The sequence below is a fragment of the Perognathus longimembris genome, chromosome 11 (genome assembly GCF_023159225.1).
Source record: "Perognathus longimembris pacificus isolate PPM17 chromosome 11, ASM2315922v1, whole genome shotgun sequence".
Classification (NCBI taxonomy): domain Eukaryota; kingdom Metazoa; phylum Chordata; class Mammalia; order Rodentia; family Heteromyidae; genus Perognathus; species Perognathus longimembris.
The window spans coordinates 59,709,863-59,727,272 of record NC_063171.1 but is presented as its reverse complement, the minus strand read 5'-3'; the positions used below and the strand labels follow the sequence as shown (position 1 = coordinate 59,727,272).

The 17,410-nt window shown below is 52.7% G+C and overlaps 1 protein-coding gene across 1 annotated transcript in view; it reads left to right on the top strand.

Annotated features, from left to right (window-relative positions):
• The window catches only part of Ppfia4 (PTPRF interacting protein alpha 4), a 38,561-nt gene extending 21,723 nt beyond the window's left edge, over nucleotides 1-16,838 (top strand). The window contains exons 22-28 of the mRNA XM_048357342.1: nucleotides 968-1,030; nucleotides 4,106-4,281; nucleotides 6,938-7,035; nucleotides 7,502-7,677; nucleotides 10,274-10,342; nucleotides 13,791-13,968; nucleotides 14,645-16,838. Of these exons, the coding sequence (XP_048213299.1) occupies nucleotides 968-1,030; nucleotides 4,106-4,281; nucleotides 6,938-7,035; nucleotides 7,502-7,677; nucleotides 10,274-10,342; nucleotides 13,791-13,968; nucleotides 14,645-14,694 (810 nt within the window). The 3' untranslated portion in view covers nucleotides 14,695-16,838. The remainder of the gene's footprint in view (nucleotides 1-967; nucleotides 1,031-4,105; nucleotides 4,282-6,937; nucleotides 7,036-7,501; nucleotides 7,678-10,273; nucleotides 10,343-13,790; nucleotides 13,969-14,644) is intronic.
• The last annotated feature ends 572 nt before the right edge of the window (nucleotides 16,839-17,410 follow it).

The window sequence follows — 17,410 nt, the reverse complement described above, 5'->3', positions numbered from 1 at the left end:
CCCTTTCCAGAAGTCGGCCCAAACCAGCCCCGCCTCTCATAATGGCGCCGGCCTGAGCCCAGGGGGCCAATCCTGGGGGGACTGTGATCTCCGCCTCTGCGGGAAGGTCCGTGACATCACTGTGATGGACAGTTCATCAGCCAATCGTTAATACCCAGTTAGTCCCTCCTCTTCCTGCCACCATTACTGTTAAATAAACCCCTCCCCTGAATAAAACTTTGGGAAGCTCCTGAAGCTTACTCCGAGATGCCCACGTGTACCCGGCCTCCTTGGCGAGTATAGGGGGGGAGGGCATTCTCGCGGCCACACCCGGTCTGGAGCTTACCTGTGGCCCTCGCTCCCGCATTACTTCCTACTGGCCAGAGGCTATGCGTGAGAGCGAAAGGGGAACACACAGAGGGGGCAAATAGGCCCGGGATCTACACGGAAGGATGTACAGAGTTAGCCTGGCAATCATTAGGAGGATGCAGCATTCATTCTAGGAGCATCCTGCAGGCCTCAGTCCTGGCCTCCCACAAGTTCCCACAGGCTCCATTTCTTCATCCCTACCCTGACAATTTGAGATCCCTTGGGAGTTTCTGGGACAGGACTTCTGTGGTTCTGTTATTGCCAGGTTTGGAAAGGTCGAGGCAGTAGGGCACTTAGGACTTCCATCCAGTCCTGTAACCTGACCAGCTCCCTGGCCTCCCAAGGGAGGATCACAGTTGTTCACCTCTGTGGCTGGGATCAGCCCTGCTTCAGCTCAGCACCGTTCATTCCTGTTCACCAGGAAACACGTATGAGCACTGCCTGTGTCTCAGCACTGGGCTAAGCAGTATGGACACAAAATGAAGGAGCTGTGTCTGCTGTGGAGGTGCTCAGAGCTGGGCAGCGCAGAGCTGGGGTGGGCCACGGGAGGACTCAGGAAGGGAGCTCTGTCTTGTGTTTGGGAGTTCCAGGATCAGCTAGGTTTCCTCTCTGCCTCCAGTCTTCAGGGAATGTCTGGGTCACCCATGAAGAGATGGAAACTCTGGCAACTTCCACCAAAACAGTGAGTCTGGTCCTTAGTCCTAAGACCGGTGACACTTCGAGTGTGAAGGGGAGGGTGTGGGAAGTTGGGGGCTGGTGGTAGATCTAATGTCCTTGATTGGCTTCTGATCTCAGGTGGTGGGTTTTTGGGGAGAGGTGACATTGTGAATATTCTGAGTGTGTGTGTGTGTGTGTGTGTGTGTGTGTGTGTGTGTGTTTGTCCTTGGGTGTGTGTGTGGGGGGGCTGTTTGTTTCAGAGTTACAAGCATCTTGGGGCCTGGAACACTGCAAGGGAGAAGACCTGGGGTGCAAAGGCTGTTGTCCTGCTTGTGGGCCTGAGCTCCAAAGGCCTTGCCCTTGACTTGGTCTCTGGTAGAGGAACAGCGAGGGCTGGGTGGGCATGCCATCTTCCCTGGCTTCTAGTTAGGCCTGCCGGGATGTGTGGCACTGTCTTTTGCCACACAGCTATGCTCCCCTCTCACTACCACTGTGGGTACCAGTTCTCATTGGCTGCTAGTCACCCATACAGCTCTTCTCCCAGCTTTGGATGGGGCTTGGGGTGGACTGGCTGGGTGTCTTGACTTTCCTGTTTCCCTGACACGCCGCGCTTGTTCCTGCTAGGACAGTGAGGAAGGCAGCTGGGCCCAGGTAAGACTCCCTGGCTCACTGAGCCAGCTCTCAGGCCAGGGCTTTGTCCTTCTAACAGCCCTCCTTAGCTGCGCCCACCCAGTCCCAGTGTGGGTGCGCCCACAGGCAAAGCCAGGATGCAGTTCTTTCCTCCTGCTGACCCCCCTCAGGCCATTCCCACTTAGCTCTTCCCTCCGGTTTCCCCAGAGGGCAGCTGAGGCCAGCACCACTGGGTCCTCTTTTCTCAAGACTGCTGAGACTCAGATTCCTACAGTCCTCTCCTCTCCCTGTCCTTCTCAGAGGAGAGCCTAGCATTGGACGTCTGCTGGATATCCTGAGTACAAAAGTGAACCAGCAAAGCCACCCCATAGCTGTAAGCAAGTAAAGAGAAACTATCAACAAGCAGTAACAATAGGATAGGGATAAAAACAAACAAATAAAGGGACAGTATTGGATCTGGACAAGTGCCATGAGGAAGAATGAAGTCAAGCAGCTGCTCACAGGAACCCCATCGGTGGGCTGGGCCAGGCCAGTGATAGTCACACAGTAAGACGCTTCAGCAGAGCGTCTCAATCTGAGGGAAATACGAATACTAACAACATTCAAAATTTGATGCCAAATTCAAAAACAAGCAAAGTGAATATATTCTTTAGAAGAATACTTATTGGTGACTGTAAATGTATATAATATGTGTACATTATGTAATATGTATATGTAAGTGTGTATATATATTGTGTATATGTATGCATGCACACATACACACACACGCAGTACTGGGGTTTTAACTCAGGGCCTTGCAGTTGCCAGGTAGGCATTCTACTGCTTGTACCATGTCCCATCCCTTTGTTTAAATAAGGTCTTACATGTATGCTTAGGCCAGCTTGGACAGTGATCCTCCTATTGGCATTTCCTATGTAGCTAGGTTAACAGTTGATGCTACCATGCCAGCTGTTATTGATTGAGATTGGTGTCTCACAGACTTTTTACCCAGTCTGGCAAAAAGAACTATGATCTTCATCTCTACCTCCCAAGTAGCTAGGATTACAGTCATGGGCCACTGAGCCTGATGTGTAAGAATGTATTTTTAAGCATGAGAATGCCATACAGGAAATTGTGGTGGTTACTTCTGGGAGGAGCAGTAGGGAATGGCATGGGGAAGAACCACAGAAAGTAGGATGTGAGGGTGAGAATCTTATTCTGGTTCCTAACTCAGATACTTGTCTAATCTAAACGTCACTTTTATGCTTAAAAATGGGCTTATGTGACATACAGTTTTATATGTATCAGCAATTACCTTTTAAAAGGTAACAGAAGAGAACATTTGAAAGTGAAAACATTAAGCAGGGTGAGGTTGATGGAGGAGGTATAGGATTACTGTAAAAAAAGAATAGTTTTCTAAAGACAGTGTTCGGAGAGCAGCAGGAGGTGATGTTAGAGCCAGTGCAGGCTTCTCACAGCCAGGTGGGGTCTGTGTACAGGGAGAGCCCCAAAGGACCCGGAGAGTTCTTGGAGCAGAATGCCAGGCCTTAGGGGAACCAAACTGGCTCTTCAGGCACAGGCCATCTGTGGTTTGGTTTTTTTTCTGTCTTCAGTCCAAACTTCCCATTCCTGTGGCCTGTGAGGCCAGTGGTTTCCCAGAGTGGGCTAATGTCTCGCCTCTCTGCAGGCCCGCTGTCACACAGCTTGTGCGTTGGGCTGAGAGTCAAGGAGGCAGGACAGTTGGACAGCAGCACACATGCCTTCCCGAGTCTGCAGGAGGGACTTGTACTCTGCTGCCTGGACAGGGACTCCTATTGTATAGTATACATGATTATTGCATGAATGAAACTCAGTCTTACGTGTGTGTATGTGTGCTGGTCCTGGGGCTTGAACTCAGGGCCTGGGAACTGTTTTTTGCTCAAGGCTAGCACTCTATCTACCACTTGAAACACACCTCTACTTCTAGCTTTTTGCTGGCTAGTTGGAGATAAGAATCTAACAGATTTCCCTGCCTGGGCTGGCTTCAAATTGCTATTCTCAGATCTCAACCTCTTATGCACCTAGGCCTACCAGCATAAGCCATTGGTAACTGGCTGGAACCCAAGACTTTTTTTTTTTGGCCAGTCCTGGGTCTTGGACTCAGGACCTGAGCACTGTCCCTGGCTTCCTTTTTGCTCAAGGCTAGCACTCTGCCACTTGAGCCACAGCGCCACTTCTGGCCGTTTTCTGTATATGTGGTGCTGGGGAATCGAACCCAGGGCCTCATGTATACGAAGCAAGCTCTCTTGCCACTAGGCCATATCCCCAGCCCCGGAACCCAAGACTTTTGAGATCCTGAAAAGGTCCACTTGAAATCCCCCACCTCACCCACCATTCCTGGCCTCTTAGTTATGAATCCTCCTGCATGGTGGAGGGTGGGTGAAGGCTTCTCCTAACCAGATTTAACCAGCTGTGACCTGATGGAATTGCCTTCCTCCTTTGCATCCTCTAGACCCTGGCTTATGGCGACATGAACCACGAGTGGATTGGGAATGAATGGCTGCCCAGCCTTGGGCTTCCCCAGTACCGCAGCTATTTCATGGAGTGCTTGGTGGATGCGCGCATGCTGGATCACCTCACCAAGAAGGACCTGCGGGTCCACCTGAAGATGGTGGACAGCTTCCACCGGTGAGCCGGGCCTGAGCCAGGGCGGGGTCTGTCTCCAAGAATGGAGGTGCCTCTCTTCTCTTTCCATGGCTGGTCCCGGTGCTAACAGGTGTCCTGGTTGTGAAAGGCTCCCTCGCTGAGTTCATGTCTCATTTTGCAATCGGAGGATCTGATCCTTTCACTACCAACCCTTAGGATGTGCAAAGTCATTTCTCGCAGGCATCATCCTTTCTCGGGTTTTCCTCCTAGGTCTGGAATTTCTTGACTTGTTTTTGAACTTGCTGGATTTTCCATTTCCTCTGAGTGGCTGCACCTGAAATCTGACCTTTGATTTAGATGTTTCAGTTCCTTCCAGGTTGAGTGAAAGGGTGGCTGGGCCTGGGCCCTACTAGGATCAGCCGTGGACCACATCCTTTTTTGGTTGGTGTCACCCAGTTCTCCTCTTGGCTGAAGAGATCTGTTCAGAGAGTTGTGGGCAGAGTATACTGGCAACCTATGGGAAGAACTTGGCCCACATATTGCTTGAAAAATCATGAATTTTGTTGCCAGTACTTAAATGTAGAAGAGAGTTCGTAACAGACTTTTGGATTTCTGGCCTAGCTTACAAACCCGAAGCTCTGTCAGCACTCTAGCTAGCAGTTTAAGCAGCCTGCTGGATGGGTGGCTTTCACCGGCTCCTCCAGCCCTTCCAGCCTACTTCCCAGCAAGTGTTTAACTTGGAGAGAATGGCGGGTGGTAATGCTTCTAGTAGTTGACAGTTTTTGAAAATCCTCCACGGTATCCAGACTCAAGTAGCCCCTGTTGCTATTTAAGCCAGGTCTTTTGCCTTGAGTGGGGTTAAGGGTTTGTGGCCTTCCAAGGTTCCCTAGGGCTTTGTAGCTGTCCTCCTGCTCGTGTGCTGTAGAAATGCAACTCAGGAGGGGATCTACGTAGTGTCTGCACTAGGCGTAGGAAGGAGTGGTAATCCATGTGTAGGTGGAATCAAGTGTGCAGACTCAAGTCCAGTGCTATGACCACCACGTGCAGAGACCCTTGCCCTGACCCCAGCTCAACTTGTGAGGGCTGACTGGAGCAGGAAGCCTCTGGCCTCTCTCCTCCTCTGCCCCCCTCACCATCTGTGGGAGGGAGGCTGCCAGGCCCAGCTGCACCTGTGGTATCCTCCTGGATTGATAGGGCTGGGGAGAAGGGTGAGTCTCTTGCTGGGCTGGAATGGGCCTAGGCTGTGGAGGAGGCCAGCCTCAGGGGGATGTGGGAGTTATCCCACTTGTCATCCCTGGGCTCAGCCCCCTCTGGGAGGGAAGCCAGCTTGCCACACGCTCTGCTTCTAGATCATCTCTGTTGTCCAGTGCTTCGGACTTCTGAAGCATCTCCACATCCTCTCTCCCCAGCTGTGCACGATCTGCTTTTATTTCACTTAGGTTTCATGAATGTGTTAATTCTACTAACTCATCCTTTTTTAAGGCAAGGAAGGGATATTTAAGAACGCTTCACACCCCCTCGTGGTAGCCAAAGCCTCGTCCAGCTGCTCAAGCATAAATGTGTGGTTTGAAAGTGGTGTCTCTGAGATATGACTTTGGGACAGAAGGACTTCCGGATAGAACTATGGGGAGATCAGAAGGGCATAGTCTGCATAATTTAATCCCACACGCAAAGCCTCAGTAATAGAGTCCAAAGCAGCTGGTGCAGGCACCAGTGGCTCATGCCCGTAACCCCAGCTACTTAGGAGGCTGAGATCTGAAGATCACAGTTTGGAGCCAGCCCTGGCAGAAAAGTCTGTGAGGCTCTTTTCTCCAATTAGCAAAAAAAAGCGAGAAGTGGGGCTGTAGTTCAAGTGGTAGAGTTCTAGCCTTGAGCATATAAGCTCAGGGATAGAGCATAGGCCCAGAGTTCAAGCCCCAGGACTGCCCCCCACCCAAATAAAAAGCAGTTGGTGTTGGAGAGGACTTTCTGTCCCACCATGGATGGAAAAACAGGGAACAGCTGAAAGACAGACTTGCTGCAAGTTTAACAAAAGCCCTAGGGACCTGGGGTGGGACAAGCTGCCTTGGGAAGGGGGAGTCACTGGAGGTATCTGGGGACTGGCTGAGCAACTGCTCTGCAAGGTGTGTTAGGGTGGCTCTTGCTTTAGGAGAAGCTAACAGCTTAAACTAGCAGCTCTGATGTCCCTTCTAGCACACAGAATCGAGTCCTCAGTCTGTCTTAGTGATCTAGTGCTTACTATGACCTGGTACTCTTTAAGCACTCCTAGTCATTTATGTGAATTATCCCATTTAATTCATTGAACATTCCCAGAGTATCTCCTTATGTGCTAGAGTTGTAAGGTGAGTTGTAAGTCCCCTGCCCTCATGGAGCTTCCATTCTGACTTGGTAAGACAGTTAAGAAGAATAACTATCCAGTATGTTAAATAGCTACTGCTGTGAAAAAGAAAATCATACCGAGGTAAAGAAGATTGGGAGTGTGAGGCATGGCTAGTGACTGTACAGGTTTTAAAGCTGATGAGCAAGTAGGAGAAAAATAATTGTGCAAGCCCCAGCAGGAGGTGTGTGAGGGGGCTGGGGACCTCCGTGCTGGAGGAGATGGGTTTGGACCTGCTGTGGCTGCCCTGGGGTGTGGGGCAAGTGGGCAGGAACAGGGCCCTGCTGTGGTGGCTCAGGCTCAGGGGGCTTGTGCCTGCAGAACCAGCCTTCAGTATGGCATCATGTGTCTGAAGAGGCTAAATTATGACCGGAAGGAGTTGGAGAAGAGGCGGGAGGAGAGTCAGCACGAGATCAAGGGTAAGCTGCTTTGGCCTGCCGGGGCCTCCGTAGAAAAGGGCAGTGCCGCCTACCCCCCTCTAAGGCTCTCCCTTGGACCGAGTGGACATTCTGAGCCCCGGGAGAGCTTTGATTCTGAGAGAGAAGATATAGCCCAGCTGTTCCGGGGACTTCCGGTCTGAGGAAAGGACCACAGTCTGTGCCTGGTCAGCTGTGATAGCCTTTGCTCCGGGCTGAGGCCAGTAACCAGACAATTATGGACCCTTTCCTGAGTCCTGCGGACCAGCAGGAATGGGATGAGGTGGGGCTGGTTATGGAGATGCTAGGATTCAAGAAGGCAGAAGGAAGATGTGGGGGTTGGGGAAGTGGTGGGAGTTGGAGAGCAGGTGACTGGGCTCCAGGTCTAGGGAGATTGACCTCTGTCCCTGCAGGGGTCAGGGACAAACCTGTTGCCTTGGTTTTTGCTCCTTCCTTCCCTGTCCTTCAGACGTGCTGGTCTGGACCAACGACCAGGTTGTTCATTGGGTCCAGTCTATCGGGCTTCGGGATTATGCGGGAAACCTGCATGAGAGTGGTGTTCATGGCGCCTTGCTGGCCCTGGATGAGAACTTTGACCACAACACACTGGCCTTGGTCCTCCAGATTCCCACGCAGAACACCCAGGTGGGCAACCTGTCAATCTGTCTCTCTCATGCATGTGTGCACAGGCCTAGGGGTTTGTCTGTGTGTTTAGTGGGAGCTTTTCTGGAGCCTGTCCCAAAGGGGACTGTGATGTCCTCAAATGTCCAGGTGTGGCCCCTGTGCATGGCCAAGGCCCCTAGGGCACGTGTTCTTTACAGGCAGAGACACCGGGGTCTGTCCCCACTTTGCTGTGGGTACTTGCAGGTCCTCCTGGTGCCTTTCATACTTGAGACTTGGTGTCTTCTTGCTCCTCAACCTTCTTCATGGAGGTTGAGAAGAGAGCGAGCCCTGAGGCCCATAGCTCCCTTGCCTGTCACCCAAGGGATCTGCTCCTGGGCCTCCAGGTGTCAGAAACCTAAATATACCAGAGAGCACAGCCCAGAGCCTTTCCACCCTAGAGCTCCGTCTGCCCGTCAACAGTCCAAAAAGATTAGACATCTCCTTAAATTACATTCCATATTTACGATGGAGCTGTCATCCACAAATACATATAAATTCTCTTGAACCTATTTATACTTTTGGCTTTTCTAACTTCCTGTGGGTAATGGACTCTAACAATTCCTAACAATTGTGCAAAGTACTTCCTGATTTTATTTGTCCTAAATATGCCCATCAGGCTCTCCTTGGGGAAGGAACAGCTTCCTCCTGGTGGTAAGGATGTTTGTATTTGACCAGTTCTCACCTTTTGTACAAACTGTGAATTTCGTAAACTCTGATTATATTGCTTCTAGGCCCAGGCCTTTGTCTTTCCAGACAGAGTGGTCTTAATTCTTTTAGTCTTCCTCATATAGACTTGTCCATGTCCCTGATCATTTTAGCTGCCCTTGTCTGGACTGTTTGCAGCTGTCAGAATGCTTTTGAAATTCAGCCAGCCAGGCTCTGTGGGCTATTCTGGGAGCAGACACGTTTTGACTTGATGGGGGTTAGGGCAGTGCGTCTCCTGGGTGCTGTGTTGGTCTCTGGGACAATGGCAGCACACAGCGTCACTGTGTACTATAGGGTCTCTGCAGTAACCCTTTCTAGCCAGCCAAAACAAAGCATGGATTCCTTTTCCAGGAACAGCTTCGATCTCTATCTGGGTGCGATTGTCTGCCCTTGCTCACCTCAGCTCTTTGCCATGTTCCTGCTCTGTTTCTCAAGCTGCTAGCTCTCTACTTTTGGCTGTGCAGAGGAGTAGCACTTTAGATACTTGAAAATTAACTCAACTTTTCTTTTCAGAACATTTGTGAAAGCTGTGCTCCCAACACTGATGAAGATTAACCTATAGAACTGAAAATGGGCCCAACTAGAAATGAGCTTTTTTACTCTTTCCTTTATTTTCCATCTCAAAATTCATTCTGGTTTTGTGGGTAGTGATAGTTCTTTAAATTGTATCAGAAATACTTATCCCTCTCTTCCTAGTCTTTCTTATTTTCCTGACTTTATTCATTTAGCTATTTGGGGAAGTAGTATCCAACCCAGTATGGAATTCTTCACGTGTGTGTGTGTGTGTGTGTGTGTGTGTGTGTGTGTGTGTGTGTGTGATTTGAACTCAGAGCATTATACTCTTTCCGCTCAAGGCTGGCTCTACCACTTGAGCTATTCTTCCAGCTCCAGATTTTTGCTAACTAATTGGAGATAAGAGTCTTTCAGACTTGTCTGCCCAGGCTGAATTGAACTGTGATCCTCAGATCTCAGCCTTCTGAGTAGCTAGGATTACAGGTGTGAGCCACTGGTGCCCTAAAATGATCAAAATTATCTGGGAGTTATGGGGTGGCTCAAGTGGTAGAGTGCTTGCGTTGGGTTCAATATCCATTGCCACCCCCCAGAAAACAGTGGTAGCAGAAAGTTTGCTTTTGACAATTTTCTTTTTTTTAATCTTTATTTTTTATGATTTTTTTCTTATTTATTGTCAAAGTGATGTACAGAGAGGTTACAGTTTCATACGTTAGGCCTTGGGTACATTTCTTGTACTGTTTGTTACCTCCTCCGTCATTCCCCCCTCCCCCCTGGCAATTTTCTTTCTTTTTTTTTTTTTTTGCCAGTCCTGGGGCTTGGACTCAGGGCCTGAGCACTGTCCCTGGCTTCTTCCCGCTCAAGGCTAGCACTCTGCCACTTGAGCCACAGCGCCGCTTCTGGTCGTTTTCTGTATGTGTGGTGCTGGGGAATCGAACTGAGAGCTTCATGTGTAGGAGGCAAGCACTCTTGCCACTAGGCTATATCCCCAGCCCCCCTGGCAATTTTCTTAATGAGTTAATTTCTGAGAGGCCTAGTAAGAGCCCCCCCCCCCAAAGAAGTCATGTATAATTTTCCCTTTATGAACAAAATGTGGGTTTTGTCCAGTAGGTAAAGCCTGTCCACTCATGTGGTCTGTGACTTTTTTTTTTTTTTTTTGCTAAATGACATCTCCCCCACCCCCCCACACTGTTAGTGGTTTGCTTGACAAGGGCCTCAGGAAAGTGTGTGAGGCTTTGAACAGACAAACGCACTAAGCTCCTGCCCCATCTCAGCTCTTGGACCCCAGGAAACAGGTAGAAGATGGCAGAAAGATCATTAACCACAGCCCTGCCCTTTCTCTCTCTTGCTTGTGGCCCCACAGGCCCGCCAGGTGATGGAAAGAGAGTTCAATAACCTTTTGGCCTTGGGCACAGACCGGAAGCTGGATGACGTGAGTACCTGGCTGCGAATCCAGGGACCTGGGGATTCAGTTGGTTGGACTGAGGTTGATGAGTTCTGCCTACCCTGGCTGACAGTTGGTGAGCTTGCCTCCGGGAGGGGAGCCCGAGGCATGGGATGGTTCAGAAGTCAGGGAAGCTGGCCAGGCTTAGCTGAGCTTGTCTTTGGGCAGCAGTGACTGTGAATTCTATATAACTCCTTTCTGGCGTAAAAATGGAAGTTCTCTATATGTTACACTTCAAGTATCTTCTAGCTCCAGGGTCCATCCGTCTTTTTTTTTTTTGGCCGGTCCTGGGGCTTGTACTCAGGGCCTGAGCACTGTCCCTGGCTTCTTTTTTTGCTCAAGGCTAGCACTCTGCCACTTGAGCCACAGCGCCACTTCTGGCCGTTTTCTGTATATGTGGTGCTGGGGAATCGAACCCAGGGCTTCATGTATACGAGGCAAGCACTCTTACCACTAGGCTATATCCCCAGCCCAGGGTCTAGCCCTCTTAACTATGCAGGATCAGAAGTCTTCCCTAGAGGCCATATCATTGGGGTCTCAGCCACATCTCCACCAGCTGTGTGAGGTTGCAGCCTGTGGCTCCATCCTGTTGTATCTGAGGGTAGAGGTGCCGAGTGACAGTCCTGCCCTCTGCTCCTCAGTGCAGCCTGACAGCATTAGATGCACAGTTCAGGCCTCATCATTCCAGCTCCCTGGCTTCACCTTCTCTCTGTTGTCGTACCACATTAAGGCTGTCCTCTCCCTGTCGCTGCAGATACAGTCTTAGGCCTTTCTTCTTCAAGCCTCCCTCTCGAGTTCATGGCAGACCCTGACACCTTAAGCCCTAAGTATTTCTGTGGAAATACCTACCTGAGTTCACCTGCTCCCCAGGACTACAGCCTGGCTGCCACCTCTGCCTTCCTCCTCTCTAATTACTTGCCTGCCCTCACTGGACACGTTTGCCTTAGCTAGTCTGGCTCCAAGCATGTTAAAAAAGAGCCCAGGCTCTGTTTATTTTTAGCTTCTTCATCTTCAGACAGATCATTGTTTCTTAGTTGGGTTTAACAAGACTAAAAACCACCTTTGTAGAAGACCACTCTGCCTCCGAAGGCAGGATACACTAGAGAATACACAGTATTTTTTGTTTGGTTCTGTTTTTGTTGCCAGTCCTGGGGCTTGAACTCAGGGCCTGAGCACTGTCCCTGGCTTCTTCTTGCTCAAGGCTAGCACTCTGCCACTTGAGCCACAGCGCCACTTCTGGCCCTTTTCTATATATGTGGTGCTGGGGAATTGAACCCAGGGTTTCATGTATACAAGGCAAGCACTCTTGCCACTAGGCCACATTCCCAGCACTACACAGCATTTTGGAAGGTGTGTTTTCACAGAGGTACTTTAAAGTTGGGGATGTGTGTTTGCATACACATGTGTATGCATGTATATATGTATGTGTGTGCGTGCATGTACATTCTTATAAGTGGGAGGCACTTTGGTTCCCCTGGCAGGCCCCTTCTCAGACCCTTTAATCCCCCCCGCCCATACTCCTGCAACGCTGACCCTACCACTACATGTATACACACTGGCAGTCTTAGCTTTCTTTGTCATCAGAAAAATGACTTCCATATATATTAGTGTAGTGCTTTCTAACTTAGAAAGCTATCTATTGCTTCAATCCTCACAATATTCTTCTATGAAGTCCTCCTCTGTCAGGGATGACCTGGGCATGGTGGCTCGGTGGTAACAGCTGTTTCATTTTGTGCTGATTGTCATCTATGGAGGTTATTATTGGCATCTTTCAGATGAGACTGGAAGGTCAAAGAAGCACCTTACCTCTGTCACAGAGCTGGTACACTACAGGGCAAGATGGGAGCAGATGCATGTCTGCTTCTAGAGCTCTTTCCTGCTGCCTCCTGGATGGAGCTGTTGAGTGGAGCTGAGGGATACCATCTGGTAGTACAGTGAGGTTTCAGGGCTGCATCTAGATATGGGGTGAGAGAGGTCTGGTTCTTGCAGGAAACTTAAAGTAGAAGCCTGGTGGTGAGAATAGGGAGAGCTGGTAAAAGGGATGGACTAGCGAGAAGGTGGCATCCAAGGAGTCTGCCTGCAGAGCATGAAGCTGAAGTCTTGTAATGACTTCGCCATTTCTTTTCTAAGGCTGCAACCCGGTCTCCCTCTTCATGGAGATCACTCAAGGGAAATGAGGAGCAGAAAGAACATGCGCCTCTTAGGGAACTTGAGGATATAGAAGAAGCCAGTCTTTGAGGTTGGCTGAAGGTGGTTGTGAAGGTGAAGGAGGGAGACAGGGCTAGATTAAGGGGAGGCTAAAGGCCAAGGATGGAATTCCTACACAGGAGCCAAATGCCAGTCTTTTCATTGAACAGGTAATTATTGAATGCCTGTGGTATTCCCAGACTCAGCTTAGGGATTCATTGGTTTGAACAGAAAAGATCATGGTTTCCGCCCCCGTGGATCATAGAATTTGAGATGGAGGAAGAGAGAGAAAAAGAGGTGGAGGTGGGGGGGGAGGGCTGGAAAGAAATATGAACGGAACCCTCTATCATAAGTCTGTGTCAAAATGCTTCTGGGAGCATTTGGGTGCCACAAGGCACAGGCAACAAATCCTAAGGGTCGGAGATAGAAGGGTTTTTGAGGTGAAAACAAGGAGTAATGCTACTATTACTTCTGGTACCACTCAGCCTCACCTGGACCCTTGCCGTTCTGAGGACATGGGGCGGAAGGGTGCTGGCTGGATCAGGGTGGCTATGGCTCTATGGGTGGGGTTTTCTATAAGGTCGTGGTCCTGGATGCCCATTGGCAGTGCCCATCTTGTCCTCTGGAGGAGTATCTCTGATTGATCTTTCTCCTGGTCCATCACTACTGTGGGGTACCAGGTAGAACCCCATTGGGGTAGGTAGTCTGGGAAGTAGATGGGGCAGACATACAAGAGGAAACTGAAGTCAGAGAGGTCGCTTAGCTTGCCCCTCCTGTGGCTGAGCGGAGAGGGGATGTTCTGAGTCCTGAGTGCTGTCCCAGGGTACCCGGTGGCCACCCCTGTGTTGGCCCAGGGAAGCCTTGGCTTCTATCTATGCCTAGAAGAGCTGCTGTCCGTGCCGGGGGAGCCTCTTCCCAAGGGGAGGCTGAAAAGGGAAATGCCTAGAAAGATCTGTGGGCACCCCAGATTCAGTTTGGGAACGTTGGGGGGTATGCAGGGAAGCTGAGCTCACTGCTGGTGACGGTCTCAGAGCCACCACGGGCTCCAGGAGTTCCCTCCGCACTTGCGATCCGCTGTACAGAGGAAGAACCGAGGGCGACAAGCTCTGGACCTGGCTCCCTTCTTTCCTAAGGGTCGGGTGTGGTAGCCCTAGAGCCCGGGCAGGGCTGGCAGTTCCAGGTCGCCTCAGGTCCTGAGTGTGCCCACGTCTGAGTGCGCCCCAGGCCCTGAGTGTGCCCCATGGTGCAGGGGGAAGACAAAGTGTTCCGCCGCGCCCCGTCTTGGAGGAAACGCTTCCGGCCGCGGGACCACCACAGCGGGGGCATGCTGGGCACCTCCGCCGAGACCCTCCCGGCGGGCTTCCGCGTGTCCACGCTGGGTCCCCTGCAGCCCCCGCCCGCCCCGCCCAAGAAGATCCTGCCCGAAGGTGAGTGGGGAGGGAGGGGGGCGGCGAGGCTCTGTCCTGCACGGTGGCGGCGGCGGGCCGGCGGGGGAGCGGGACGCGCGGCTGTGCGTGGTGGGGGCGGGGGGCGCGCTGCGGGGCCGGCCACGCGGGGCTCCGGGTCGAGGCCACCGGACGGACGGGCGGGCGCGCGCGCACTAACCCGGCTCTGTGTTCTCCTGCGCTGCCAACTTCCCCCCACCCCCGCCCCCAGCCGGGCCAGCCGGGGCGCAGAGACTGGAGACCTCCACGGTTCGGACCTATTCCTGCTGACCCCCACCCTCCCGCCCCGGGTCCGACGGGGGTGCGCCCCCGGCTCGGGGTAAGTGGGCCCGGCCTGGGGCGCAGCTGCCCAGCCAGCGGCTGGCCCTCGTGGCACACGCCTGGCCCGGCCCCGCCCCACCAGCCCAGCCGGCTCTGCCTGACCCCACCCCCCCCCCTCGCTTTGCCCGGCCCAGCCCTGCCTGGCTCAGCTCTGCCCCGCCCCGCCCCGCCCTGCCTGCGGCTGCAGCTCCGCCCGCCCGCGCTGCTCGCTGCCCCCTTCCCGGGGGGCCGTGGCTTGGTGCGCCCTGCGCTAGGGAGCATGCTAAGGAGGCCTTGCGCCTGGCCCTGCGGGGTGGGGGATCCCCGCTCACGCCTGCCTCTGTCTCTTCTTTCCCAGCTCGCTCCCACTATCTCTACGGACACATGCTCTCCGCCTTCCGGGACTAGCCACAGCCCGGGCTGCCTGGCATCCTCCCCCGGATTCCCAGGCTCTGCCCGCCCCGGCCCCTCCTGCTCGCTCCCCTTCTTCCACGCCGCCCGTGACTCGTCCTTCTGTGACTGTCCAGACGTTCTGGATCTCAGAATTATCATCCACCCCCGCCCCAGGCATCCCACTACCCCTAGTCCCACCGCGTGTCCTTTCTACTCTCTTGTGGATGTGGCCTGGGTCTCCTCGTGTCCTGGAGGTGCCCGGGTCACCTGTGCTCGGTGCTTGGGATTCTGTGGGATGGAGCTCCCTCCTCTGGACCTAGCCTGGTCTGGACTGTGCCCTCCACCAGGACCAGCACCCACCCTGGGCCAAGGCCCGAGCTGGCCCCTCCAACAAGGGGGCACCTCAGACTGGCTTGCCCTCCTGTTCTGCCTCCAGGTCCCCGTCCACGCTGGCTGTGCCCCACAGTCTCACAGTTGGTTTGGGATCTCCAGCATCATATCGCCCCCTCTCCCAACCCATCACAACTTGAAGCTCCTGCTTCTAGGATGTGCTCGGGCATTAGGATGGCTGCACAAGACCCCGTTGTCCGCTGTTCCACCAGGATGGTGAGACCCAGAAGGAGGACTGGGGGTGGGGGGACACACTGAGGGAGAACCTCTGGGGCCTGGCTTGAGCCAAATCCCAGACAGGAACCTCCCAGCCCTCTATCTGATGAGAGGGGTAGCCAGGAAAGCTAGGGGGAGAACTGACGGACTCTGGTAGCCATAAGCCCAAAGGACACTGGGAATTTTAGCGCAAGCCCCAAGGACACAGAGTGATCCTGCCAGGGAAGAGCAGTGGGACTTGCACTGCTGACCAGCCCAGCCCCCTTCCCTTTGCTGTCCTTCTGTGCCTCCCTTCTTCCGTGGTCCCAGCCCTCTGAGGACCAGCCTGATGGGTAGGCTGAATACACACTGACCCTGCAATCAGGTTTGGGGAAAAGGCAGTACGGAACTTCCTTCCTCCAACTGTCCAGGAAGAACATGGCTTCCCTTTCAGTGAGTCACACTGGGGAAATTCTGTGTTGGTGAAGGCTGTCACTCGTGGTGCCTGTCCCCAAATCATCCAGTCCTCCTTCAGGGTTCTTTAGATGTGCCTGGACTGTTTCTCCCAGAGATTCCATCATTGTAGTGCTTTCCCTAGCAGGAGGGAACTGGGACAGAGGGGATTTGGGTCCTGGTTTGGGAGGAATTTTATTGCTAAGAAATCTCTCTTCATCACCCATTGTGCCTGAAAGTGTTGGGGCCATCAATTCAGGGTGAGTTGATGGGACTAGGGCTTCACCTAGGCGAGAGGAGAGGGACAACACCTGGGTTATGTATGCTGGAGAGGGGCTGTGTAGCGCCATCTTACAGGTGGCTAGAGCAGCGGGCTGCCCCCTCAACTACTTGGTTTAGAGCAGAGTGAGGCACACAGGTGGGATAATGGACCTGGCCTGAAGGAGTGATGGAGTGTGGGGCAGGGCCAGGGCTTAGGCCTTCGTGCTGCTTCTCAGTAGAGCAGAGCTTGACTCGTGGGCTGGCACCTGGGCTGGGCAGGCAGCCACCTGTCCTGGTTCTCCCTCATTGTTTCTGCCCTGCTGGGAATGGGGAAGGAGGAGTTACTGCTCAGAGGAGGAATTAGAAGACTACACAACCCCTCGCCCCCACTTCTAGGTAATGGGTTCCGTAGTTATGGAGATAGCCCAGAGCCTTAAGATTGATGGCGTCGAGCACCGCACTCCTTCAGGAGTCTTGTCTCTTCAGGGTCTGTGTGGGAGAGTCAGCCCTTCCGTCTGTCCTCACAGTGTCACCTTGTCGTGGTTGGTCTCGTCCATTAGGCAGCCGCTGGGGGAGCAGGTACATTCAGGGCCCTTGAGAAGGATTGCAGGAGGTGACGGAGAAGGGGAGTCTGCCCAGGGATGGAAGGCAGTTGTCTTGGTATACCCCTTGCCTCATAGCCGATCTGTTTTTTCCTTTGGAGAGTTACCAGTGACCCAAGTCCTCGTTGTCAGCCTTCTGTGTCTCACCAGGTCCCTTCTCAGTACTGTATTGGCTCAGTGCACCAGGAGTGGATGTATGAGTGTATGTGGGTGTGAGTGTGGGTGTGTGTGTACCAATAAACAATCTGGTTTTAAGACAATGTACAAATGATGGCTTCTGGTCTTCTTTGGAAAGTGTGAGCTCACTGACCTGTCCAGCTTCTTTCATGGCTCTAAGGGCTGCTATTCTCTGAGAAGGAAACAGAGTTGTGAAAACCCTCTGTTTATTTCCACATCCACAGGATTGATGGGGGGGGGGTGTTAATGTTTTGGTGGCTTGTGCCAAGGGCACAGAGGGCCAGATGAAGGGCAAGGAGCCCACTGCCAGGCTCCACTGATTTTATCTCTACTCACCTGCCAGGCTTACTCTGTTTGTCCCTTTCGCTCTGCCGCTGCTTCTCTGCACGTCCTTCCTCTGCTCCTCTTTGAGTAGCTCCCACCACCTCTGGATCAGGCCCAGCTCCTCCTCCAGTGGCTCGTGACTTGGCTTGTTGGCCTCTCCACTTTCTGTCAGTTTGAGTCTGCCTAACCTGCAGAGGTTACGTCTCCCTGCCCCCTCATCAGAAGGTAGCCAGACTTCTGGTGACTGGACTTTGCAACTTCAGGCCTTTGAGATGGACTTTAAGCCTCCCCGGAGAGCAGTGTCTGCCTCTCCAGCATATTTAGGAAGC